Raw genomic sequence first — 26,392 nt, 5'->3', positions numbered from 1 at the left:
TTCAACAAGGAGAAATGCAAAGTGCTGCACCTAGGGAGGAAAAATGTCCAGCACACCTACAGCCTAGGGAATGACCTGCTGGGTGGCACGGAAGTGGAAAGGGATCTTGGAGTCCCAGTGGACTCCAAGATGAACATGAGTCGGCAGTGTGACGAAACCATCAGAAAAGCTAATGGCACTTTATCGTGCATCAGCAGATGTATGACGAATAGGTCCAAGGAGGTGATACTTCCCCTCTATCGGGCGCTGGTCAGACCGCAGTTGGAGTACTGCGTGCAATTCTGGGCGCCACACTTCAAGAAGGATGTGGATAACCTGGAGAGGGTCCAGAGAAGGGCCACTTGTATGGTTAAGGACCTGAAGACCAAGCCCTACGAGGAGAGACTAGAGAAACTGGACCTTTTCAGCCTCCGCAAGAGAAGGTTGAGAGGCGACCTTGTGGCTGCCTATAAGTTCATCACGGGGGCACAGAAGGGGAATAGGTGAGTATTTATTCACCAAGGCGCCCCCGGGGGTTACAAGAAATAATGGCCACAAGCTAGCAGAGAGCAGATTTAGATTGGACATTAGGAAGAACTTCTTCACAGTTCGAGTGGCCAAGGTCTGGAACGGGCTCCCAAGGGAGGTGGTGCTCTCCCCTACCCTGGGGGTCTTCAAGAGGAGGTTAGATGAGTATCTAACTGGGGTCATCTAGACCCAGCACTCTTTCCTGCTTATGCAGGGGGTCGGACTCGATGATCTATTGAGGTCCCTTCCGACCCTAGCATCTATAAATCTATAAACCTCCATCTCAAAAACATGAAAGAGCATAATCTCTTCTTTTTCAAATGCTCCTTGCTTATCTGTTTCATAGATGCTTTCCTTTGAGTGACAGGTCATAGAATCACAGAAATGAAGGGCTGGAAGGGACCTTGAAAGATCGAGTCCAGCTCCCCTGCTCTGGGCAGGAATACTGCTGTGATCAAATGATCCCGGCAAGGTGTTTGTCTAGTCTCCTCTTGAAGACTTCCAAGGTTGGGGACTGCACCACTTCCTTGGGAAGTCTATTCCAGATTCTGGTCACCCTTCCTGTAAAGCAGTTCTTTATATCCAACCTGAAACCATCCTCTAACAGTTTATGGCCATTGCTTCTAGGTCAACAGCTTGTGTATGTATACAGACTTTGCCCTCTGTCTTTGATAAAGGTCCACTGAGTTAGAGATAGGAAGAAAAAAATTGTTTTTGGATATACTTTGGTTGGATACCTCCTATCTTTACAGAAAGACTTTTTGCATAGAAAGTTCCTTTCACCCCTTAGACCTATACTGTATGAGGACATGGACACATGTAACACTTAGACCTATTTAAAAGCAGATTCAACCTGAAACGGACAGACCTACCAGCTGATTAAACAAGTTTAAAATCACCTGGAGTGGTTCAAAATTGTACCTGGAAAATCAGGTACTGCTTTTGAGCTAGTTCACAGGGCACCAGTTCATTGTTACCTGTGAGCACCAAGCATCCTATGACATGGATGTGGTTGGTCCTCCAGACATCTCACACTGCATCACTCTCTCCCACTGCACAGCTGTCTGCTGTCATATACCGCCGCCCTGCTGCCTTCCTTTTTTCCCTTTTGTTGGCATAACTTTTCCTGAACAAAGTATCTTTCTAATGACTAGCTGTGAACTCACTGCCTAACTCCTCATGCCCCCACCCCGGTCCCTGGGAAACCAAAAGTGTGTGTCCAAGTACCCTCCCACCCCTCTCATCACTGCCATCCCAAGTCAGGCAAGCACACTGCATTTTGATCAGTTCTCGGCTATTGAAGTTTTTGAACTCATGTTTAGGAAGCAAAGGAAACCAACAAAGTGAAAATGTCCCCAGACACAGGTCACCCCCCCCCCCCTCCACCCTGGGACTTCCAAAGCCTAGGTACAAGTAATCCCTCCAACTCACCTACTGGGAGGTGTGCTAAGCTGGTTGCTCACTCCCCATCCTGGTGTTGGAGCCACAGCACTTCAGCACCTAAAAGGTGACCACTCTGCCTGCAATACTAGGGCACTGTGCATACAAACACCTGTGACCCATGCCAGTTGGGAACTCATTCACAACCCATGGCATTCAGGAACAGTTTGATTGTCATATGTGTCCTCATCCTGAGTTGTCCTGGTTAGAACTGTGGCCTGTCTTTACCACCAGCACTATTCCCGGCTCTAGGATTACTGATCAGCTCCCCTCATCTGGCTATTATTGGAGGGAAATGGAATCCACTGTAAAGTTTACTCGGATCCTAACATCTACCTTGCCCTTATTGATGTGGTAAGTCCTAACTGAGATCCAGAACCCAAAGCCCTGAAGGTGGAGCTATCTTTTCAGATGGTGCTGTTCATGTGGATGGAGTGAAATACTGGTTATGCTAGTAGGAATGTGACTGTTTGCATCCCATGGCTGGTTCTTGCTTAGCCCCCGTACCAGACTGAAGCCTTCATTATCCGTGGGCTCTCTTGAGTTGCTGCAGTGAACATGTCCTACAGCTGCCAGCAATGGAAGAATTAGATTTTTGAAGGTTGGCCAAAGTGCTTGAGGCTTTGCAGCAGATTTCAGTTGAGTGAGTAAATACATGTCAATGAGGGATAGGTGTCTGAAGATGCCTTTAAGTGGGAAGAGCTAGATCAATATGGATGTCAAGGAGGAGTAAGAGTTGCACTGTAACATCCCCCCGCTGTAGAGGTCTGAAGCATGTGCAATGAAGTTTCTAAGCAATGCAGATAACCCACCAGGATGTGACCTAAAGAACTTCAGGATAGACTGCCTAAACAGCGGAGGGTTGATAAGAGTAAGTTGGTTAAATTTTAAAGGCTCTGAAAAGCTCCGACAGTCTCTTAGAGGAGATGTCATAAAAGGAAGAAAACGTGGCACTTTAGGAAAAAAAAAATTAAGGGAATTTCAGGGTGTCTTCTATAGATATAATTAATCCAAACCCTCTTAAAAATGTGAATCTTAAAACATTCAGCCTCTTTGCTAACTGAGAAGCAGAATCAACAGGCTGAAGTCCCAGGGTTGCTCATGCACAGTCTCTCTGAAGTCTGATCAGTTTTCTTTTTAGGTGGATTCTGAAGAACCCGTTTTTGAGGCAGTTATAAATTGGGTGAAGCACTCGAAAAAGGAGCGAGAAGCCTCTCTGCCAGAATTGCTGCAGTATGTGCGCATGCCACTTCTCACCCCTCGCTACATCACAGACGTCATAGACACCGAGGTATCAACAGCACAACAATCTTGTGGTATAGATGAGATAACAGTCAGTATTTTTATTGTGCCTTTGCATCTCGTAGTTCAGTTGCCTTGTATAGAAGACATTAGGGTCCCTTTCTCTCCTGATTCTTTTCAGGGATGGCCTGTAAACCATGGTACCCAAGTCTGTTGGAGGTGCCATTTTTCACTACTCTCATCAGGAGCAGGGAACGGTTTCCTGTAACAGTGTAAGAATCAAGTCTCTAAACACACACATCAGGCCCTTCAATTGGAAGGAAGACCCAGGCAATGGAAGGGTTCAGTTGCTTGCAGCATGGGCTGCTTGGCACTTTTGGAAAGTGTTTGTCTACTGTTTAGCAATAAATATTAGCCAGCCCAGAGATGTAATAGTCCCTTCACATTGATTAACAGATTGTTGGAGATTGTCTGAGGAAAAAATGGATGAAGCGAAGGTTGGGAAAACAAATACATGCTTTGGGATTTTGCCGTAGAGGTATTTTGAAACTCATACTTTATCAAAAACAGAACTGGTAACATTGTATAGCCTTTGTTCAGTCATTATGGACCATGCTGTCCTTGCTCTGTGATATAGCCATAAATAATGCTGTTGGAGTAAAACCCTCTGGCATGGAAATTCTGCCCCAGGCCATTATATCACATGGCAATTTTTTTCTGATGAGAAGCTACTAGTTTTCTAGCAAGTACCTGGCTACACTAGGGGTAGCTGAGGAGGGCACGATCTCACAACAGAGGAGAGATCCAAAGGGAGGGAGCTACATGAGAAAAGAAGAAAGGGATGCAGAGATGAATGGAAGGTGGAAAAGCATCCAAAATCAGCAGGTTGGTAGAGCCAGTGATGTTGGGCCCATGCAGAGTTCAGGCCTCTGTGTTGCCCTCCTCAAGTCAACTGAGAGTTCGGCAGGTGTAAACGCTGGTGTGTGGTGGTGGTCAAAATAAAATAGCATAGCCTTTGCGATGGAAACTTATGTACCAAAAGGAAATCATCTTTATAGTCCACTTGGGGTGTGGTAAAGAGATACAGGATCTATCACTTGCTACAGCACTGATTTAAATGTGATCAGTTCAAGTTCCCTGGTTATTGAGTTCCTGCCAACTGGCAGGAGCTGAATGCTGATCTTTCAGGCTTTTCTACACTTAGAAATGACTGATTAAGCTGAAGATTATTCTAAAGCATCACAGCCCCCTTGTACAGATTTTCTTAAAAAGGTTTAAGGGTGGCTGAAATATATGTATCGTTGTCAAAAGGCAGGGAAGGATGACTTCCTTAGAGACTAATTGGTTCAGAGATGCACGTGCTTCTGTAGACAATGGCCCGTCACCTATGAAAGTTCATCCCTCTGAACCAGTTTTTAAGGTGTTACCCTGCCCTGACTTCTGCCTGACTTCAGATTAACTTGGCTCACTACCTCTATTCATTTAGCTTTTTGAGGTTTGGACTCAAGTCAGATTGATGCAATCCACCCTAAACAGTGAAATCTGAGCCTCCATAGGGGGAGTGGTGCCAATTTAACTGCATTGTTTCTGAACCAGTGTGGTTACATTAGTAGCAGGCTGGTGCTGTCGGCCAAGTCTCAGCTTTCCCACTGTTTGAGGTGGTCCTTCCAGGCTAGGTCTGAGGCTTAGTTGCAGGCACCGGCCTGTTGTCTCCATGATGTATTCTCTGGATTTTGTGCTGCCTTCACGGGCGCTAAAAAAAGCACTTCTTTGAAAACCAATTTACAGTCTGGTGCAGAAATTAATAGTATCATGTGCTGCCCAGAGGGGGCTGACCCCTTGACATTGAGCAAAGGCCATTCAGGAGAATAACATCCAGTCCCTCTGCCAAAAGAATGGAAGTTGCAAACAACTGTATATTTAAGGTTCTTAAGTCAAGAGAGGGGAGACGAGATTTAGTCCAGGGCCAGGTGCACATGAGACTGGCTGTAGCCATATAATGAAACTGATTTTAAATCAGCTTGGATGCCGCAGGGCTAAGCCTCAACAAAAACATACATGAGCTGTTTAAACACCATTTCCCTTAGTTTAATTTAGTTTGGTAATGTACGTTAGGGAACCTGCAGTATCTGGTGCTGTTCAGGGAATCAAGGAAGTATGCCTGCCTTACTCTGAATTTATTGATTCCTCAGCTGAAATCCAACTCCAAGAAGCCTTTTGCCCTTATTCATCTGTGGCATTGGCCACCTTCTCTATTAGCCTGTCATGCAAATCAGTTTCGTGCCACTGAAATCCCATGGAGCTTGTTCTAAAATTGTTATCTCTGGGGAACTGCAAATAAATCATACATACATCACACTTGTGTTTTTTCCCCAGCCTTTTATTCGATGCAGTTTGCAGTGCAGAGACCTTGTAGATGAAGCTAAGAAATTCCACCTAAGGCCAGAGCTCCGGAGCCAGATGCAGGGACCCAGAACCAGGGCACGTCTAGGTGAGTAACAAAGACGAGGACTCGGAGAAGGATGGGTGATATTGCCAGGTGCAGTATAATAGATGTTCCCCAATAACTTCTAACTAACACTATCAGGAAACTTTCAAGCACTAACAGGTTACCTTTCACAAACCCAAGGGAAGCAGGTACTTATTCCCAGTGTACAGGGAAGGAAACTGAAATCCGAAGGGAACGACCTTTCATAACAGTGAGCCAGTGGTAGAGCTGGGAGAAGAAGCCACATCTTATTCCCACTTGTGAGCTTTAGCCCCAAGACCTTCTTTCCTGGATGACTTATCTATGTCTCTAAGGACATCTAGGTTTTAAATCAAATCAATTTAGATCATGGTTGAAATCATGATTTAAATCACTAGTCAGGAAGCCTCGATTTAATCATTGTTTTGTCCAAAAAGTGCATTCTTGTTTGATATAACCTTAATACATATTATTCACAACTCAAAGATAGATGTAGGTTTCATTTTTAGAAGGTACACACTATCTATTTTAAAGCAGTGATTTATTTTGAGATTTTTTTTCAGATTAATTGAATTATGGCTTTTCAATAATTTTAACTAAAGCTTATGTATTTTAGATATTTTTCTTCAAGAACAAATGTATAAGTATTTTAACAAAAAGCATATGTCTTTTTGAATTTTTAACTATTTAAGTTATAAATATGAAATGTGTTTTGAACAAAAATTAAATAGATTATTTCAGCCAGGTCAACATTAGAAACTTAAAATATTGGGTTATGCAGGAAGAGCCATGTGCACCTCTTTCTATTTATTCATAGACTGGAAAAGAAAGACAAGCTTTCCTGCTTTTTCAGTGCCCAAGCAATTTTTCAATGTAGAATTAATTAGTCCAAAGAAAGAAAATAAGTTTTCTACACCTGCAGAAGAATCATAGAAAATGAGGGTTGGAAGGGACCTCAGGAGGTCACATCTAGTCCAACCTCCTGCTTAAAGCAGGACCAACCCCAAATAGATTATCTTCTCTTGCTGCACCCGTGCCCCGCCCCTTCACATGGGAGCCAGTGACGGGTTGCTGAGGCAGCCCCAAGGCCCCTTAAACCCCAAGCTCCTCTGTAGTCTTAGTGCCCCTAGTGGGGGGTAGCACCAGTGCTGAGCCTGCACCTAGGTGTTGCTTGTGGAAAGATGCTGGGGCTGCTCTTCTGCAGAGCCCAAAAGTCCCAGCAGGTCAGGGAGTTACTAAGGCTGCAGCTTCCTCTTAGCAATGGCTGGGACTGTCTTTGGAACGGGGTCTGCACCCCTCAGCGCTGCAGCACCCCTGAAAGGATCTTAGCCCAGGCTGAGAATCACTGTCCTGGGAGGGATCCAACACTTGCATTAGCAGGGGTGACACGTAAGGGGTGCAAACAGGTGCACATGCACTCCCTGAACCTGGCGATGCATCTCCTGCAAAAAGGTGCTGCCGGCAATGATGGCGGCGGCTGCGGGCGGTCACCGCTTGCCACCCTGCTGCCAACACCGCTGGCAGCATCTGCAGGCAGTCCACAATCGCCCCTGGCTGCCACTGCCAATGCCGGCAGTGCCTGCAAGTGGTCACTGACCCCTGGTCGGCACTTGCCTCCCCTCCCACTACCACCAATAGTGCTGGTGATGTCTGCGGGAGCTCTGCGCTTACTGCTGCTGGGCTCCCGCCATCACCAGTGCAGCCATGCCCCTCCCCCCCCCCAGCTGCCAGGGGCACGCACCATTCATGTGCATTGGAGTGGCAGAGGTTGGCCCCCAACAGCTCTAAGATTCCCCTCCCCACCCCCTCCTCCACCCCCTTTTTTTTTTTTTTTTTTTTTTTAAGTCTCAAGTTGCAGCAAGGGAAGTTTAGATTAGCTATTAGGAAGAATTTTCTCACGAGGAGGAGAGTCAAGCACTGGAACAGGTTACCCAGAGAGGTAGTGGAAGCTCCATCCTTGGAGGTTTTTAAGGCCCAGCTAGATAAAGTTTTGGCTGATGTGATCTTGTTGGGGCTGGTCCTGCTTTGAGCAGGGGGTTGGACTAAATGATCTTCTGAGGTCCCTTCCAACCCTCATTTTCTATGATTCTATCCCAGCCAAAGCTTTGTCTAGCTAGATCTTAAAAACTTCCAAGGATGGAGGTTTCACCACCTCTCTGGGTAACCTGTTCCAGTGTTTTATTACCCTCCTAGTGAGAAAATTCTTCCTAATATCTAACCTAAATCTCCCTTGCTGCAACTTGAGACCGTTGCTCCTTGTTCTGTCATCTGTTACCACTGAGAACACAGTTTACCTCCATCCTCTTTTGAACCCCCCTTCAGGTAGTTAAAAGCTGCTATTAAATCCCCCATCAGTCGTCTTTTCTCTAGAATAAATAAGCCCAGTTCCTTCAGCCTCCCCTCATAAGTCATGTAAAGAAGCTACTGCTGTTAAAAGCTGGATTATCACTTCAATAGTCTCTGATGGATTCAGGTGCTTAAGTGACTTCCACCTGTTCACTGGTGTGACTTTCTTTAAAACCTCATCAGCAAACATGTATTTTTGAATGGTTCACCCTTAGCCCTGAAATTTGTTATAATTGGTATTATAGAGGCGTGATTGCTACATGCCCATGTCATAGCCAACTTCTCTTCTTCAGTTAAAAATTGACCCTGGAACTGAATATTGACAATATTGGCAAGAAAATGAGCTGGAGGTAGTGCTTGATCCATCCATTGTTTTAGATGCCTGTAACTTAACTTTGTCGTGTATTTCTCTATTCAAGATCTAACTCCGTTCCTTCCAAACTTCAACAGCATCAACAATAAAACAGTGATTTCCCTGCACGTTGTTCAAGGCTATGGAAATAGGCTTCAGGATAGTCAGCATCTGTTCTATATTTCTCTTCATCCCAACATTGAGAATTTTGGCTATAACAATTCCATCTATTTTTTTACAATTTTGTTCACAAATTGTCATCAGATTAGGTCAGATCTCAATATACCGCTTAAAACAGCCCAATGATGAGTTCCATCGCTCATCTTGTGGGAGAGTTAGTTTGGTTCCTCCTGCTTTCTTCAGAGCAGCTGCCGCAAAGTGGTTGTGACAGAAGTATTTTGCAATTTCCGCAACGTTAGCCTTTATTTCTGGATGCATCAAACAACCACTGCAGCCATATGTTATTAGTTTGGGGCTTTCTTCACTTTCCTCTAGATTTCTTCTCATCTTTGATACGTTTGCAGCATCGTCTGTGACAGAGCTGCATATTAGACATTTGAATTCTTTTTCACTGTTTGTTATAGCTTTTACTGTTACCTCTTGTAAGTAGTCTGCTGTGTGTGCATTTCTTGATGTATCAATTGTTTCTGTAAGGTAGACAGTCCCTTCTTCTGCTGTCACACAAGCACATATTATTGGATCATTGTGGACATTGCTCCACCCATCAAGACTCAGGTTAATAATTTTCCTCTAGACTGTCTGAATGCTGTTCAAATTCTTTCTCATATACTTTATCCAGAAATATTGTCTCAAATAGTATATGATTAGAAGTTATAATCCCTATTCCACAATGATATCTTTGAGCTTTAACATTTCTTAAATGAAAACTATCTTTATATTGGGGTTTTTTTAAAGCATCTTCACAAAAAATACAATGACAAAAAACAATCTGATTTAAATAAAAAAGTTGTTTTTTTTTAATTAAAAAAAAAATGTATTTTTATCCACTGAGTTGTTTACCATGACTTGCTTCCTTCCTTCATCCTGCCTTTCTTCTTAAATCATTAGAAGTACCTGAGAAAAGAAGAGCTAGGAAATGAAGACATACCAAAAACTAGAACTCCTGTTGACCCAAAATGATATCTTGTATTAGACCAACTGGAAAATGGCAAGAAAAATGTCCTTTTCTGCAAGCTTTCGGGATCAAAGTCCCTTCATCAAGCTCTGGGAAAAGTGTAGATGGTACAAGATGGTAAAAAGTCCCCATACGTAGGAAATAAACTTCATTTTTGCAGAAAAGGACATTTTTCTTGCCATTTTCCAGTTGGTCTAATAAAGGGTATCATTTTGGAACTAAGAGTTCTAGTTTTTTGTATGTCTTTTTTGTCTCAGACCAACAGGGCTACCAAGTACACCCAGGAAACGAAGACACACTTTAGTGTTAAAGAGCAAAAATGTATCCTTATTTTTGACAGATGCTTCCCAGATAGGGGGAGCCGCAAGCCCCCTTCTCACTTGATGCTATGTTCTAGTCTTTCTGAGAGTCCTGCAGAGCTGAGCTGGGACAGTTAGTTCATTGTTAGGGGTTGCTTGCTCTTGGCCTCCTAGAAGATAAAATGTTCTTCCTATCTGTTTCTGTAGCTCCCACTCTGCATTCCAAGCATAGTTTTGGGGCTCTTGAGAAAGATACTTGGCTTAAGGCTACAGTTGTTTCCGGGTGATCAAAACAATGGGAATTATGCCCAGAAGAAGAAGAAAAAAGTGCCTTATTGACTTATTACTCCTTGCTGCCACTCTCATTGTTTTCTCTACAGGTTCTTCTTCTTCCGTTGTCTTAGACACACACTACCTGACCTCACCTTTAGGGCCCTGCCTGGCTTAGCCCCATCCTACCTTCGGTCTCATACCCACTCTAAAGACATCAACTTCTGCCCTGCCCACAGTACTAGCCTTTATTATTTCTTAGTCAATTAATCCCATAAATACCTTCATCTTTTCTCCCACCAGCCCTTATGCATGGGGGAAGTTGGCTGTAAATCCCCAAAGTCTCACTGTAGTGTAGTCCCGAAAACTCATCTCCACCACGATGCCTGTGAAACATTGGAGAGTAACTAAACTAGTAACTGTGGCTCAGGTAACCTGCCTGCTTCAGCCTTTGTTTGCACTCAGTTTGCATACTTACAGAGCAGCTTTTTTACAAACTGGCCTTTTCATCCAGGGGAACCCTGCCATCTCTGAGTTCTCCTGTGCAGGATGAATTTTCTTTTCTACCTGGGAGAAATTTTACAATCTTTGAATTCTCTTTTGCCTGATGAAGAGCAATGTAGACCCAAAAGCCTGCAAAGAAAAAAACAATTTTGCAACTATTTAGTTAGTCTAATAAAAGATATCAACTCTACCCCAAGAGTTTTGTCTGCCTAGTAACTGGACAGTAACTTATTACATGTATCGTAGTTACTTTGCTGGAATCTTGCGCTCCTCTGCATCTGCGTGTTGGCTCAACTAATTTTGAATACAACACCTAGCACAGTGGAGTCCTTTTCCCCGATTGAGGCCTCTGGATTCCAGCTCAGTACAAACAATTAATAATAATGTCTATAACTTTGACCCCTGTGTCTTTGTACATACAGTGGTCATCCTAGGATCATATCAAAGCAGGGCTGGAAGGGACCTCACAAGGTCATCGAGTCCAACCCCCTCCTCAAGGCAGGATCTTAAAAATCTGTTAGTCTTTTGAAATAGCTGTTTGTAAGTTAAAGAGCAGGTACGGCTTATGTGGTAAGGGGTGTTATCTGTTCTATTTTTTTATCGTGCCTAGCAGATTAAATTTTCACCGCTAGATCTGGGCACAGCCTTCCCCTGCAGAAATCTTTAATAATTATGTTTGTGGTGGTCTTTCTATCAAATACAGAGAATTTCACAGATAATGTGGTAACATTTACCTAAAAATACAGCACTGTGGCCATTTTAATGGTGACCACTATTTCAATTGACTCTATCTAATTTACCTATTCACTATCAGCTCTGCAGAACCTATCTTGTTCCAGAAGAGAGAAGCCCCCATTCTATCATGCCTCTAACAGCATCACCCAGATTGCCAGCCTCTTGGTGGTAATGATGTTGGAAAAAAGGGGATGAAATATGATATTTTTTGTTCATTAATGATCAAGAAAATACAATCTGGGTATCAGTGGAGCATGGAGTCTTAAGTTTTGTTCTGGCACTTGGTGTACACAATAATTGCTTCTGTGTATGATGATGAAAGGGGCATGCCAGTTTAACATGTGGTCATGGCCTGTCTGTGTAATGGTTTTACTCAAAAAGGAAGTCCATTTCCCATGTATTTGCTTCTCCCAGATTATGTTGGATGGATCTGCCTATAGCTATGTTGGTAGTTAGGTTGTTCACAGTGATGTTTTCAGAGTTCAGGCTGTACTTGCAACTTGAATGGGAAAACACATTTTGGTTTAGCTTGAAGATTGACTGTTCTATAGTATTTGTAACGAATAGGGAACAGAAGGATTGGGATACTGACTTTAAAATCATTGTACACCCAACACAAAGTCGCTTCTCTCTTTCATGTTATTCTTTCTCCGGGAAGTTTGGGAAGTTACTTCACTAAGATATGACTCATGTAGTAGTGCCTTTCACTCCTCTTCCTCACTCAGAAGAAACCTAACTGCTTGCCCATTTTACAAAATGTGTTATTTCACCCCATTCTTCCTCAAAATGCATACCCTATGCAACAACAGACATCTATCATCCTCATGGGATTATTAGACAGTGTTATCAATAGCAGTAAACCCAACCATTTGTGCCTCATGTTCCTTTTCTCTGCCAAGTCCAAAAAGATCCATAGTGGGGTGCTGAATGACACTGGCATACTGATGATGAAGACTTGGCTTTGGGAGAGTGGGTGGTTGCGAGTTTGTAGGAGTCAGAGCCTGGATGAAGACTAACTGGCTGAAGATTTGCCCAGATAAGAGGGAGATGACATTTTGATGCCACAAGAAACCACAAGCAAGTAGCACATCAACACTTGTCATCTGTTGAATGCATCCACTATTGAGCCAGGTTCACAATTTCATGGAACCCCTATCCCTAGGGCCACGATGTTCCTGCCTTCTGGGATGTATGGTCCATGTTTGGTAGTTGCCAGCCGTTGTTTCCTCTGATGCCTTTGCTCCAGCAGAGTGCCTGAAAGCAGTTTCTTACCTTAATCCACACTTTGTGACTATTGGCAGTAACATGCTGCAACTTCTCTTTGTCGCTCTTTGGCACCTTCTGCTCCAGCTTCTCATGACTCTGATCCAGGAAGTCTTCATCCTGTTGGCACTACGCTTTCAGCCCTTGAAACTTCCTCCAAGATGAACACCAGCTTGCAGTTGGTGCAGATGAAGCTGAAGTTATCTCAGCTATCAGGGAGGAACATGAACTTGGCATGTCCCATGTTGATAATGAGTCTGATCTTGATCCACTCTCCATTTTTCTGTCGTTGTGTCCTTTGAAAATTCCTGGGTGGTGGGGGGGGTGGGGAAAATCTTATTCTGTCCTAGCTCTCTCCTGAGGCAAACTCACTGTATTCACACAAGGAAGGCTGCCTTTTACAAGGCTGATTGGTCTCAGCTTGTCTAAGTAATACATGGTCCTAGCTTTTACACTTCAGTCAGCTACACAAGACCTACCTAAAACAAAATACTCTACACCCACAGTTGCAAACACAAAGCATGAAGATGTCTGAGACAGACATACAGAATGAGGCTGCCTGCTGTTGTAAAGGTTTAGTTCATAGTGAAGCTGTGAATGAGGGAGGGTGCAGTTTCAAGTCTGGATGTCATTTATGTTAAAAAAGAGAAGTGGGGTTTTGCAAGAAAAATATAAGGGGAACATGCACTCTCCATGCAGGGGAGATTGCAAATTCTGTGGGAAGCTCGGAGTCATTCACTTAGAGCCAGCTGTTCTGTACTGTTTGCACATTAAACTGTCTTTCCCAGGCAGATAAAGTAGTTAAAGTATTTGCGTGAGCCAATTCTTTAGTGATAAGGGAATTTGTTTTACTCTAGTCTTTTTTTTTTCTTCCAACAGGAGCTAATGAGGTTCTTCTTGTGATTGGAGGTTTTGGCAGTCAGCAGTCACCTATTGATGTGGTGGAGAAATATGACCCAAAGACTCAGGAATGGAGTTTCTTGCCGGTAAGGAATTTATCTGCTTTGTGACTTTTTTCAGCAGCACTAGTTCCTGCAAACATGCTGTGATTATAGTCCTAACAGACTGGAACATCCGGATAGAGCTCCAGTTGTTTAATTTTTCTCATTTGAAGTGTCCATTCTGTTCTGCTAAGAATTTCAGATTTATGCTGAGAAGAATTGCTTAAGTTCAGTTGTTGCAAGAAGTGCTAATTATTCAGATTCAGGGAAAATGTATTGAGAGAGGTTTCAATTACATTCTAGAGCTGCTAAACAATTGAAAAACTTCTAGTTTTGATATGCAGCTTGTGGTATCAGTAAAATGGATAGAGAAACCAGCCAATTTCTTTACTGAGAGAAAAGAATGTTCCTGACCTTTACTGTTCTCTGTGATCTAAGAATGCCTGTAGATGTCTTCCGCAATCAGAGAATGCAAAGGCATGGAGAAAGAGGAAAGGGGTGAAGTTAAGGATTAAAAAAAAGAACTTCAGAGGTAGGGAGGGAGTAGTGGAGGTATCATATCTATGCTGTGTCTGTTGCAGCATTAAATTGGAGTCCTCTGTGTATAATGTCTTGCTGCATTTTTTGTAGGTTCATCACATAATTCAGTTGAAAACAATTAAGTAGTTAAGGCTGCAAAGTATTCTTTTACATTGAGCTTCTTCCCTTTTTTACTTCATTGTGCTGTGTAAAAAGGGGAAAGAGTATTTTTTTATTTTATTTTAAAAGTTTTAAATCTCAACAGTAATTATTTTACTAGCTGAGGCAGTCTGACAGTGGTTTCATTGTTGCTGACTGTAGTTGTAGAGAACAGGGAAGGGAACAAATACATTTGTATCTCCTGAAATGGAGAATGAGAAATGTTCCTTCCCAAGCAAAGAAAGTGGTAAGCTGCCTCTCATCTTCAGTACCACTGGCCTCAGAAGAGCCTGAATACTATGAACCCTAAATCTCATTTAGATGGCTGAAAACCCTGGATATTCCTAATTTATGTGACACAGCACCAGTTTTCCCCTTTACAAATTTCTGCAATGAAGGCAGGTGGTAGGAATGCAAACATCTGTGGTACATCAAAGATGCAGTAGCAGCTTACAGCAAATTGAACTTAAATTGCAAAATGAACCGTGTGAGCGTTCTGGGGACAGGAGATGGGGGCAGTGAGAGGAACAGAGCATGAGAAAGTAAGTCCATCCATACACAATCAGGGTCCCCCAGCATATCATTTGAATGCAGGTTGCCATGTGTCCTTGACTGCATTAATAGGTCCTTTTCAGAAAAGCAGCAAAAGGGAATGGAATAGGCTGTGATAGTTCTCCATGTATCAGTGTGATTTCCTTTCTTTGATACTTCTCAAATAGAGCATTACCCGTAAGAGGCGCTATGTTGCTACAGTGTCCCTGCATGATCGGATCTATGTGATTGGAGGGTACGATGGACGCTCCCGTCTCAGCTCCGTGGAATGCTTGGATTATACCTCAGATGAGGATGGCATCTGGTACTCAGTGGCTCCAATGAATGTTCGGCGAGGTTTGGCAGGGGCCACTACCCTTGGAGGTACGCTCAGATCATATGCTAATGAGAGAAACCAAATTGCTCCACTGTCAGCATGAAATGCAATGTGTTGGCACCCTTGTTAGTGCATGTGGTTGTTCATGTGGATGGGGGTAACTTTCAGAGGAGTTTGTAGTACTTCTCTGTTAACCCTAAGAGCAATCCTTCCACTTTCTCCTTATCCTTATTGTGTGGAAGTCTGTATTTTGAGAAGGTAATACCAAGCAGGGATTATAGATGGGAAACCCTTTTGTTGGAGCATATCTAGCAGGATTCAGCTATTTCTTTTAAGGAAGTGCTGATGTATCAATGAATGGTAGCATTCAAGTAAAGCTAGGCCTTCTCTGCAGAGGGATACAATTGCACGCAGAAGTTGTGCATAAAATGATATCAAGGGTGGAAATGATAGGCAAGGAAGGGGCATGTATGTATATGGGTGGGAATATTTGAGACCTGTTTATCTCAATCTACTTCCAATACTGTTGCAGACATGATCTACGTTTCTGGTGGTTTTGATGGAAGCCGGCGTCACACCAGTATGGAACGATACGACCCAAATATTGATCAGTGGAGTATGCTGGGAGACATGCAGACAGCTCGGGAAGGAGCAGGCCTGGTTGTTGCCAATAATGTTATCTACTGTCTTGGTGGGTGCCCATAGGATCCATCAGCTCTCTGCAAGTATTAGCATCCCAGCCATTCTGCAGGTGCTTGTGTCTCACCCAGATTTTATGTATGTAGTCTGCAGGAGCTCCCAGTACACGCAGAATCCAGCTTCGATAGGAAGTTGTTACAAATTTTGCTATCGCAGGGTATAGGGCAGCTTAGTCAGTAAGGAAAGACTTATTTCATTCAGTCATTGTTGAGGGAGGCAGCAGTGCCTTAGACTAAAGCTCTTTCTTTACAGAATCATAAGATCTCTATAACTAGAAGTAAATTGGGCAAAACTAGCACTGGTGTTCTGTGAGACAACTGAGATACCTGAGAAGTGTAGGGACTGAGGGAGACTGCAGGAAATATGCAGTGGAGCGTATTACAGGCAGTGAGAGGTAGTACCTGCACTTCCAGGAGATTGGTGTTGTTGTGGTGTCACTGGAGCATGGAAAGTCTGTAGAGGCCTGTCCTGAGCTTCTCATGGTTCAGCTGTTCTTTGTGGTGATTGCAGGTTAGAAGGTCCCAGCTTGCACAGTATGAATGTTCCAGGTGGAGGAATTTCAGATTCCCAGAACATTTCTAGGCCCCTTGGTCACTTTTGCCTTAGCTTTTGCTTTTCAGCCACCGTTATCCAATTCCAAGGGAATTGCATACCAAACACCATCTGCTAAATTTTCATACGGCTCCATCCTGAGTTCCCAAACCTTCCTCAGCCACTCTGCTCCTCTACCAGTGTGTACCCCACTGAGGCAGCATGATGTAGCCACTCTACATTGTTTTCTAAAAAAAGCTATTGTATTCCTTCTTCCTCAGGACCTTCCTTGCTTTTGCTGTCTGTGGCATCCAGGGCTCCCAAGCCCTGTTTGTTCACGGTTAGAGACTGTATTCCCACAGGTTTTTTGCCCAGCAATGCTGGTCTGCTCTGAGTTGCTCTGCTCACACTGCCAAACCTAAGCCAGAACCACGTGGAGTGGGGACGACATAGGCACATTGCTCTCTGGCATTAAACAGTTCTCAGTGTCAAACCCACTGTTTGTTCCTATATTGTGTTTCAGGTGGCTATGATGGTCTGAACATATTAAATTCCGTGGAGAGGTATGATCCCCACACTGGGCACTGGACTAATGTGACCCCAATGGCTACCAAGCGCTCAGGTGAGAGCTCTCATACACCCTGGAATCTGAGCAAGGGTGAACTGCAATTGAATGAACAGTCATTTCTAGTTGTCTTGCCACCATCAAAGCCATTGGTCATATCCTGATATGGGAAGGGAGATGGAGAGGTAGGTATGTTGCAGTATAAACAATTCTAGCAATGGCTTTTGTGCAGCCATAGTGCCCATTTCCAGAAAAGTGTTCACTTAGCTTAAAAAAGATTTCCTTACTCTTCAATGTAGCCTTGTTGCTGAAGGGAATATTCTATTCTCAAATAACAGACAAGGTTTTGCCTGCTTTAACGCTACTCCATTCTGTCTGTTCTGAGCCATCAGTATTGTATGGCTCATAGCACTTTGCATTTAGTATTTATTGGGTGAAACTGATAGAAAGCAGAGGGGAAGTTTCTGCCCCATTAGGAGCAAGGGACCAAGGGTGTTCTCCATTCCAGGGCAATAGCTCTCCCATTGAGCCACCTATGCTCTGATTTGTATGCTTCTTCCTGGCCCTACATCTCTTCCTCCCTTGGCTGCCCAATGTACCAGCTTTAAGAGATGGGTTGGTGATTAGAGTACTTTTTGGAAAGTAAGAGATGCAGGTTCAAATCCTCTCTGGATTAGTAGGGGGGGCTATAATTTGGATCTTGCATGCCCTGGGCAAGTGCACTAACTAATACGCTCCTGGGCTAAAACATGGGAGGGCTGGTCCTTCTCCTGTTATCCATTTTACTTCTGGCAGGTCTGAATGCCAGGTTCATTCTGTTACGCCATGGGGCAAAATACTGAGTATGTGCCACTTAGGCACATACAGTGAGATAAAATGTAACCCAAAGTGCCTTTATCACTAGATGAATCTCCGTTGTTACCTAAGATAGCACGGCCTTTATTAGTACAGGCTGGAAACAGCACCTGCTCACACAGATATTTCTACCCTATCATGAGCATCACCAGAGTGAACAGTAAAGACTCGCATGTCTCTGAGAACCAGGTGCTGCCTGGCTGTATGCAGGGCTAAGAAGGGAAAAGAGAAAGGAATCCATCCCACAACTTTCTCCTTGTTCTAGCTAGTGGATGGAGGACTAGCTGGAGATGTAACATCCTTGACTTATGGTGGGGTTAGGCTTGCACATGGATAGCTATGGATTTGCTCATGTGCGCAAACATCTCTGTGCTGAACTGCCTAGTGTATTCCCACATACATGCTCTGCAGAGCTGTGTTAGTTCCATTGCATCCGCTGAAATTAGGAGAATCCAACTAGCTACAAGCGGGTAAGTGGTGAGACATTTTGAGAAAAGTAATTGCATGTTCTCTTTAGGATAGAAGCAGACAGGAAACACTTGACCCCCTACTTGGTTTTTTGGTGGTGGCTTAAATGTAAAAGGAATATTCCTTTTGACCCTGCAAGGTTTACCTGGGGCTGTGGCTGGGGTGGACACTACTCCATACATCCTAGCTGCAGTGATTGTTGTGCATTGCATGCCTGGCACCTTTTGCTCAATAGAACGCCCTTCCTTCCCTTTCCAGGGGCAGGAGTTGCTCTGTTGAATGATCATATTTATGTTGTTGGCGGATTTGATGGGACTGCACATCTCTCCTCTGTGGAAGCCTATAACATTCGCACAGACTCCTGGACTACTGTGACAAGCATGACGACACCCCGTTGCTATGTGGGTGCCACTGTGCTGAGGGGAAGACTGTACGCAATAGCTGGGTAAGAAGGGCAAGCCTGGGGCGGTCTGCAAAGAGGTCTCTAGAGTTCCTCTATACATGTTCATCCAAAGTAATAGAAAGCAGATCCCTAATGAGCTTAATGCAGGGGCGGGCAATTATTTTGGGCGGAGGGCTGCTTACTGAGTTTCGGCAAGCCATCAAGGGCTGCATGACAGGCAGCCAGGGGCAGATAAATATTAATTTTCTAAATTTTTTAGGGGCCCTGCGGGCCGGATAGAATGGCCTGGTGGGCTGCATCTGGCCTGCGAGCCGCATTTTGCCCACCCCTGGCTTAATGTTTAGTGCAGACAAATGCAGTCATGTTCAAGCCTGTTAGCTGACAATGTTTACTCCAGGGTGGTGGAGGAGGGGAGTGGCACGTTTTCACCAAGGAAGGTAACAGCCATTGTACGAGTAAATTTAGTGTAACAGGCTGAAGATCCTACAGAAGGGATTCAAATGAGGCTGTTCGTGCATTTCACTGATGGGACTCGTTAAATGAGGATGGGCTGTGGTTTCACTGTACTGAATTAAGCAAGTGGCAGCATTGCATGCTGGAATGTTGCTCAACCTGACTGGATATAGTGAGAAGAGCTTATGTGCTGGTTTTAATACAGCCCTTCCCCTCACACATGCAATTTTAACAGCATTCCTGCTCCATTCTAACTCCCTGAATTCCCCACAGAGCTCCAAAGGTCCCTCTCTACCTCGGAGGAATCATTGCTCACCTGTAACCTTCTCTGTCCTTGCAGATATGATGGCAACTCACTGCTGAGCAGCATCGAGTGCTACGATCCCATCATTGATAACTGGGAAGTGGTGACATCACTGGGGATGCAACGTTGTGATGCTGGTGTTTGCGTCCTTCGGGAGAAGTGACCTTGGCGGGGCCCATATAAGAAACTCCCTGAGAACAGGCATTCTGGGTGGTTTGCAGTGACTGTTCTTGAGAGCTGTGCAGTGACGATAGCACTTTCTTTGCTTTTTTTATGCAAAGTGTGCATAGACATGTTGGCTCAGCAGCCACTGGAAGTCGAGAGCTCTGTGAGAAGCTAGAGAAAGGCACTTGGGTGGACCTAGAGAAATTGCATCCTCTGCCAGCCAGTCTCCCATCCCCCGTGGCTAACAGCAGAGATGCCTGGATCAGCTAGTCGGATGAATGCTTCTGAGGACATGTACATAGAGCTGGCTTGACAGTCCCCTCTGAAGCTTCAGGCCACACAGGGTTACTGGCAGCTCTGAGTTGCCATGATGTGCGAGGATGGAATCCAGACTGCTCTCCAAATTGTCTTGGACAAACTGAATGTTTAAAACAAAATGTTCTGTGGCCCATGTGAGCAATTACATCCTAGGGGTGTTCTGCGTTGTAGCTATGTTTGCAGGCTATACACAACTTGAATACAAAGCAAGGAAGTCACAAATTATTGCTTTCAACTACTGACGAAGGGATTCTGGTACTCGAAACAAAATTGGAGGAAGGAGCAGCAGAGTATGCAAGTGATGGGACTGCAAGTGATGAGAATTGCATTCAGTACATTCACATTTTCTGCAAGAAGGTCAATGGACATTTCTTGGAAGTGATATTTTTTTTCCTCTGGCAGCAAGACTTTGGCTGAGCCTCTCTTCACAATCCTCCTGGGTGGATGTCATCTTTTAGAGGAACAGAAAGTGTACTAGTGAGGCCCTTTGGTGACTAAGACTCTTTTAACTGGGGACTGTGACTCAAAAAATCAATTTAGAATGTACACATACTACTGAGTAAGAAGTAATCTCTTCCTAGGATGAATCACTGCTCGAGTCTGCTGGAATCCATTTTGTCCTGTCTTATTTGTGTTGATTTTCCTTTTATCCAGTTCCATTCTGCTTATAAGGGGCCTCTTTGAAATGGCATTCAGATTCCTCTTCACCCATTTATTCTCAGCTATATACTTTCATGCTCCTAGTTCCTTCACCTGTTGACTGCCCTTTTCCTTAAGCACATCCCTTACTTTATGCCCTCCATTCTCAAGGATCCAGGTGTTTGTCACTCCTCCCACCAGCTGAGCCCCCAAAGCATCTGAGTTCCATATGATGCTGCTCTTCTACATGCTGTTGACTCCTTGCTGATGTGGTGGGGTGGGACCAGGGACAGAGTAGCATGACTTGATGCACTTTCAGCTGATGCTCTGAATCCTTGTGTTTGTTCCTGCCACATTTTGACTTCATTTCCAATGTGTATTTTTAATGATATTATCAAAAATAAAGTGAGGCCTATGAAAACGTAGCTTTCTGTTTTCTGTCTTATAAACACGCACATCCTCTAAGGACTGTGTTGGTGATACATCTGTACTGACCTTACCAGGGTGACGCGTAGGGGGTGCATGCGGGTGCACATGCACCCCCTGAGCATGGTGGTGTACCCCCTACAAAAAGGCGCTGCTGGCGCTTGGTGGCACCTGCAGGCGGTTGCCGCTCGCTCCCCCCGCTGCCAACACCACCAGTGGCATCTGCGGAAGTTCCCACTTACTGTTGCCGTGCCCCACCAGCCACCAGGGGCATGCCTCGTTCATGGACCTAGCAAAACCCTTATTGGCTTAAATGGAGTCTCCATTTTAAAATATCCCTCAAGACTGAAACTCATACAGCACAGGGAGAAGCTGGTTCTTTTTTTATATATAAAAATAATTTGTAATCCATGACCAAATTAGCCAAAACTAATTCCAAATCCAAGAGTCCAGAACCATAAGTGGCCCTACTACCGGCAAACATCTTCCACTCCCACCTGGGGCTTCAGATGTTCCCAAAACCTTTGGCTGGCATCGTATGTGCGGGACCAAACCTGGAGGCTTAGAGTTTGGATGACCCCGAGTTTTGCTTGCCCTCAGTCATCGCAGGAGCAAGCTAGGGAGGAGACTCCCATTTCCAGAAATGCCTCAAAGCTGCTGCACCTCGGTGGGTACCGAGTGAACCACGTCAGAAGAGCGGTTCTCCTGCCAGGCGGTTCAGGAAAACTGCCTTAATGGACACAGACATGTGGTATTTCTGCAGCCAGGTTAAGAAGCCATTATGCTTGCTCTGAGCCTTCGAGGCCAAGATTGAATTTTATTAGGAGATGTTAAAAGAGTTTTATGTTAGCAGATGTTTAGAATTACAGACCCCCGAGCGAGGGACTAACACAAGAGGGACGGGGGTGAGGAGGGGAACGCAACTAGGTTACACAAATACAATGGTAGCCAGCTACTCTTGATGTGAGCCTTCAAGCAATGGCTCTTCTCACTGGAGCCAGGGACAGACTGGCTCTAGCGGGAAGAGACAGGTGCAAAATCAATACAGCAAAAGACCTGTTACAACACCGGCTGAGCTGTGCACGCAAAGTCCTACGACCGCACCGCGTTCCCTGTGGGTGTTGGTCGTTTGGGTGGAGACCGGGCTTCTTTCCCCCCCTCACCCGCACAACCCTCGTGGCTGCTTTTCACCCCTCGCCTCCCACTTCCGTGCCTGGCCCCGCCCCGCGTGACGTCACCCGCCCGACAGCTCTGCAGGGGGCCGACCCCCTGGCTCTTCCCAGAACTTCACCGCCCCCATAGCCCCGCCCCCCTTCCCGTGTGACGCCCAGCTCCGGTGACCCCGCCCCTCGCGCTGCTTCCCGTCAGTGACTTACGTCACGGTGTCCCCCCCCTCCCAACGGCGCTTCCGAGTGCGGCTGCGCGGTGATGGCGGCGCCCGGCGCGGAGATGGAGGCGTTGGTGTGCTCGCGCGGGCGGAACCGCAAGGCCGTGCTGTGCCAGCGCTGCAGTTCCCGCGTGCTGCAGCCCGGCGCCGCCACCTTGGCCCGCAGGCAGGTACGTGCCCCCCACGGGTGCCCCGGAAGAAGGCTCGAGGGGAGGGCGCCCCCAGTTGTGAGGAAACTAGCTGAGACGCCCCCTGGCCCCGCTGTAGTGGATCCGTGCGGTGTGGAAACTGGGTGTCATCGTGTGCAGAGAAGTTACGGGTGCCCGCGGTTGCCAAACGGGCTGAGAACCGCTGCTCTAACGGGGAGCAGCGCCGCGGTGGCGGTGACTGTCTGACGCGTGCTTTACTTGTCCTTGTCCGGCAGCTTTTCCTCCCTTCCATGAAGAAGAAGACGGCCCTGGCTGAGAGCGGTTCCCCCGACGGGGACGTGCTGCAGGACCACTGGCTGGTGGATGACATGTTTTCCTTTGAGAATATCGGCTTCACGAAGGACGTTGGGAACATCAAGTTCCTTATCTGTGCGGACTGTGAGATCGGGCCCATCGGCTGGCACTGCCTGGACGACAAGAAGAGCTTCTACGTCGCCTTGGACCGTGTTTCCCATGAGTGACGGCCAGAGCGACGCTGGTTCCCCCGAGGTCCTCGCAGCCGGTGTAGCCGTTTCATGCATCTCCATTGTGCACTAACATGAAGCTGTTCATACAACACGTGGACTTGAACCTGTCATGGACTCATCTGAAATGGCTTATTTAAGGCAATGTGCAATTACTCATACATTCATTAAATCTGGTCCATCTTTTCATTGTATTATGGAGGTGGGGGTGGCAGTTTTATGAATTTTGACTGATATTTTTTTTTACTGCTGATTCAAGGGCATTTTCCAGTTGTGTTGGAGGTGTTAAAGTGAGGACACATTTCTTGTTTCTGCCATGTCTCTTACCCCACACTAACTTGTTGTTCGTGTCCTAATATTGTTTAAATGTTGACTATATTGTGATACGTTACATTTAAAATGTGCATCCTCTAAATAAATGGCTAACTAGAAACTACATCTGATAATAGGGATAACTAGGTAGAATTCTGTTCAGTTTCTGTGGCATTTCATCCAGTGTTAATGGCTTCCCATTGTGTTTTGACCTAAAGGGCTTATCATTTTTACCATTCGTTAAAAAAAATTACAACAAGGGCAGCTTTGTCCCTAATTCTAAAAAGGGATGACTTTCCCACTTTTTGTAAGGGCCACAAGCTAGCAGAGAGCAGATTTAGACTGGACATTAGGAAGAACTTCACAGTTTGAGTGGCCAAGGTCTGGAATGGGCTCCCAAGGGAGGTGGTGCTCTCCCCTACCCTGGGGGTCTTCAAGAGGAGGTTAGATAGGCATCTAGCTGGGGTCATCTAGACCCAGCACTCTTTCCTGCCTATGCAGGGGGTCGGACTCGATGATCTATTGAGGTTCCTTCCGACCCTAACATCTATGAATCTTTTACTACTTGAATTTTCCTTGGCCAGGTAGTAAAGATAATCTGGGATACCATGGAGGCAGTAGTAAGAAATCTGAGTTTTCTGTGAGGGACATTCATAGTAAAACTACAAGGAGTTAATGTACTTGATCTACTGTCATTATAAATATTCATATCTGAGTAAATGAATTTCATGCTTCTCAATGCTGGTTTTTTTTAATTTAGGACTCAGCTGAAAACTGAACTGATTATTATAATTCCCCAAATGACACTCTGCAGTTTGCTTAAAATTAGGATATACATTGTCTTGTTACAAAAGGCAAGTTCGTAAAATACAGTGCAGAAAAACTGTCAGATGAGCAAGTATGGTTTTAATGTATACTGAATAATGGCAAAAGCTGGATAATGCTGAGAGGTTATTGAAATGATTTGGTTAAAAAAAAAATCAGACAGGATCATTATCTGTTTAAAACTTTATGGTGGTAGAAGTTGCTGCATTGTAAAAGCTTTGGACTATTTAGAAAGAAAAAATAATTTTCTGTAGCTCAACATTTATTATTCAGTAGAAAAGCTGCAGCCAAGAGGCTATTGCAGCAGACAATGTGGACAAACTAGCTGATTTGTTCTGACCTGTGGAATTGCAGGGTAATTTTTTTTCTTTTTTGGAGAGAAGGTGCAGCTGCTGCAATTGCAACTAATATTTTTGTGTTTACTTTCATCAGCTTTCTAAATAAAGTGAAAACCCAGTCTTTGTACAGGTATGGTTGATTCAGTGGGAAACATTAAGGAGGTGCAACTATAGTGTTTCCAGATGGTTACGTGCTGTTTAGAATGAGCTGGGAAAGGTGTCTGCTACTGGAAGTAAGTGCTTTAAAATAGTGTATAGAGCTGCAGACTTAGCTTGAAATTTGGAAAGCAGTCAAGAAATTATAAGCACTGATTTCATTATCTTCACCCCTGCGGACTTGAGCTTTCTGAAAGAGCTTAAACTTTATGAAGTTTGATAACAGCATAACATAACTGTAAAATACTTAGAGCTTTGCAAGCCTTTTGACTAGTAAGTCACTGTACAACATTCATTTGTAAAATTAACCCTACACAGTATTAACTAAGCACACTTTTAACTGAAAGGTCTGAACAAATTGTGATAAATAGGGACTTATTGTTCAGTGAGGGTGATTTTAGTGGGGTTTCACAGGCAATAGTACTAAGACCAGTGCCAATCAAGTTTTTATTGGTAAAATACTTGGAAATAAATACACAATCATTGCCCATGTTTGTATCATGCAAATTTTATCAGCAGAATGGTAAGAACCAGGGAAAAATACATCAGTAAAGACTGGCTACAAATTCTATTCCGATCTAGACATTGTATCCTGTATCTCCATTCCAAAGGGAAGGGCTTACCCCACTGAGGACTTTAAACCCTGCACAGAGCAGCTCTGGCTGCCTGGGTCTAGGGCCACTCTGGGGTCTGGAGCCAGCCGTGGTGCAGTCCCCACTAGGCTGACAATCAACTGTGTCCAGGGATAGCCCTGCAGACTCCCTTGACACTAGCACAATTGGCATCTGATCACCCGTCCCAAAATCATGTGCCCTGCTACCAATATGTGGTGTGGCTAGAGGTTCAGTTGTTGGGATTGGGCATCAGATCCCATCACAGCTTTAAATGAATATCTTCTGGGTGCCTAGGTGTCCTAAAATTGACCAAACCTTTCCTAGAATGTTCTCTCCTGTGACTTAGTTACTTTTAATGACTTCCCTTAACCTCACTTATACTAACTGGGCCCAATATAAACTTAAAAGCAGCCTAAGACCTATTAAAATGGCTACAGTGCAAGCTAAAAAAATTCCAGCTTACCACAAAGGTCTACAGTGGTCCCTAGTAAGTAGTATTGTGAAACCACAATATCTTTTGTATTTTACTCCTTACTCCACAGTTTTTGATACCCAATGTAAATAGCCAAAATGTTTCCACTTTGAATTTCTATAAGCAGGGAGGAGGTAGTGCTAGCCTGTGCTCCATTTCCTGCTTCCTTCCTTCCTTCTTGCTTTGGTTCTGAATGCTCTGTACAGAAGCTAGCCTCTAGGAAGGCAGAGGGGCGTTTTTGCCATTCTGCCCCAAGTGGCACAGAGGCAAAAACTAATAGAAAATTGGAAGGACTACATGCTTTTTAATTTCACAAGCTTGAGTTACTCCTTGTTTGGTTGACTAATTATAGTGTCCTATGCAAAAGGCCCAGGTTCAAATTTCTCTGCTGTGTTCAGACCATTGAGCAAAGGTTTTCAGTTCTCAGATGCGTGTCCTAATCACTGGATTATATAGGACAGGGGTGTCAAAGATACAGCCGGTGAGCTGGGTCTGGCCCACAAAACTATCATCTGGTCCCTGCTGCTGCCCATGGGTGTCAGTAAGGCACAGGCAGCATGCAGGGTATGCTGGATGGCCCTGTGAAGGTGAGTGGGTGAGGCACTATGCTGGGTCCAGGACAAGGGATGAGCTGGGGTCTCCTCAGGTCTCTGCACCATGTCTGAGGCATGAGGTAGCTAGAGGGAGGGGAGATGCTGCAGGCTGCTAGCTGCCTGTGTTCAGCTCCTGCTTCCCAGGTTGC

The 26,392-nt window shown here is 44.8% G+C and overlaps 2 protein-coding genes and 1 long non-coding RNA gene across 5 annotated transcripts in view; 2 read left to right on the top strand and 1 right to left on the bottom strand.

Annotated features, from left to right (window-relative positions):
• Positions 1–20,872, top strand: part of KLHL12 (kelch like family member 12) — a 41,944-nt gene extending 21,072 nt beyond the window's left edge. For all 3 annotated transcript variants that reach the window (XM_006277980.4, XM_019492496.2, XM_059717430.1), the window contains exons 5-12: positions 3,089–3,238; positions 5,566–5,680; positions 13,440–13,546; positions 14,899–15,094; positions 15,580–15,738; positions 16,801–16,899; positions 18,424–18,610; positions 19,362–20,872. In XM_006277980.4, the coding sequence (XP_006278042.1) occupies positions 3,089–3,238; positions 5,566–5,680; positions 13,440–13,546; positions 14,899–15,094; positions 15,580–15,738; positions 16,801–16,899; positions 18,424–18,610; positions 19,362–19,488 (1,140 nt within the window). In that variant the 3' untranslated portion in view covers positions 19,489–20,872. The remainder of the gene's footprint in view (positions 1–3,088; positions 3,239–5,565; positions 5,681–13,439; positions 13,547–14,898; positions 15,095–15,579; positions 15,739–16,800; positions 16,900–18,423; positions 18,611–19,361) is intronic.
• On the bottom strand, positions 9,333–10,688 carry LOC109284346 (uncharacterized). The gene is made up of 3 exons (XR_002091767.2): positions 10,537–10,688; positions 10,341–10,444; positions 9,333–9,428 (listed from the first exon to the last, which is right to left on the bottom strand). It is a non-coding gene; the product is annotated as an uncharacterized LOC109284346 (long non-coding RNA).
• A 1,396-nt stretch (positions 20,873–22,268) lies between the features above and the next one.
• RABIF (RAB interacting factor) lies at positions 22,269–24,535 on the top strand. The gene is made up of 2 exons (XM_006277986.4): positions 22,269–22,430; positions 22,685–24,535. Exons 1-2 carry the CDS (start codon positions 22,302–22,304, stop codon positions 22,928–22,930), a joined length of 375 nt encoding a protein of 124 aa, XP_006278048.1. The 5' UTR covers positions 22,269–22,301; the 3' UTR covers positions 22,931–24,535.
• The last annotated feature ends 1,857 nt before the right edge of the window (positions 24,536–26,392 follow it).

This window comes from Alligator mississippiensis, chromosome 14 (assembly GCF_030867095.1).
Source record: "Alligator mississippiensis isolate rAllMis1 chromosome 14, rAllMis1, whole genome shotgun sequence".
NCBI classification, from domain to species: domain Eukaryota; kingdom Metazoa; phylum Chordata; order Crocodylia; family Alligatoridae; genus Alligator; species Alligator mississippiensis.
This window is presented reverse-complemented; position numbering and strand designations above follow the sequence as displayed.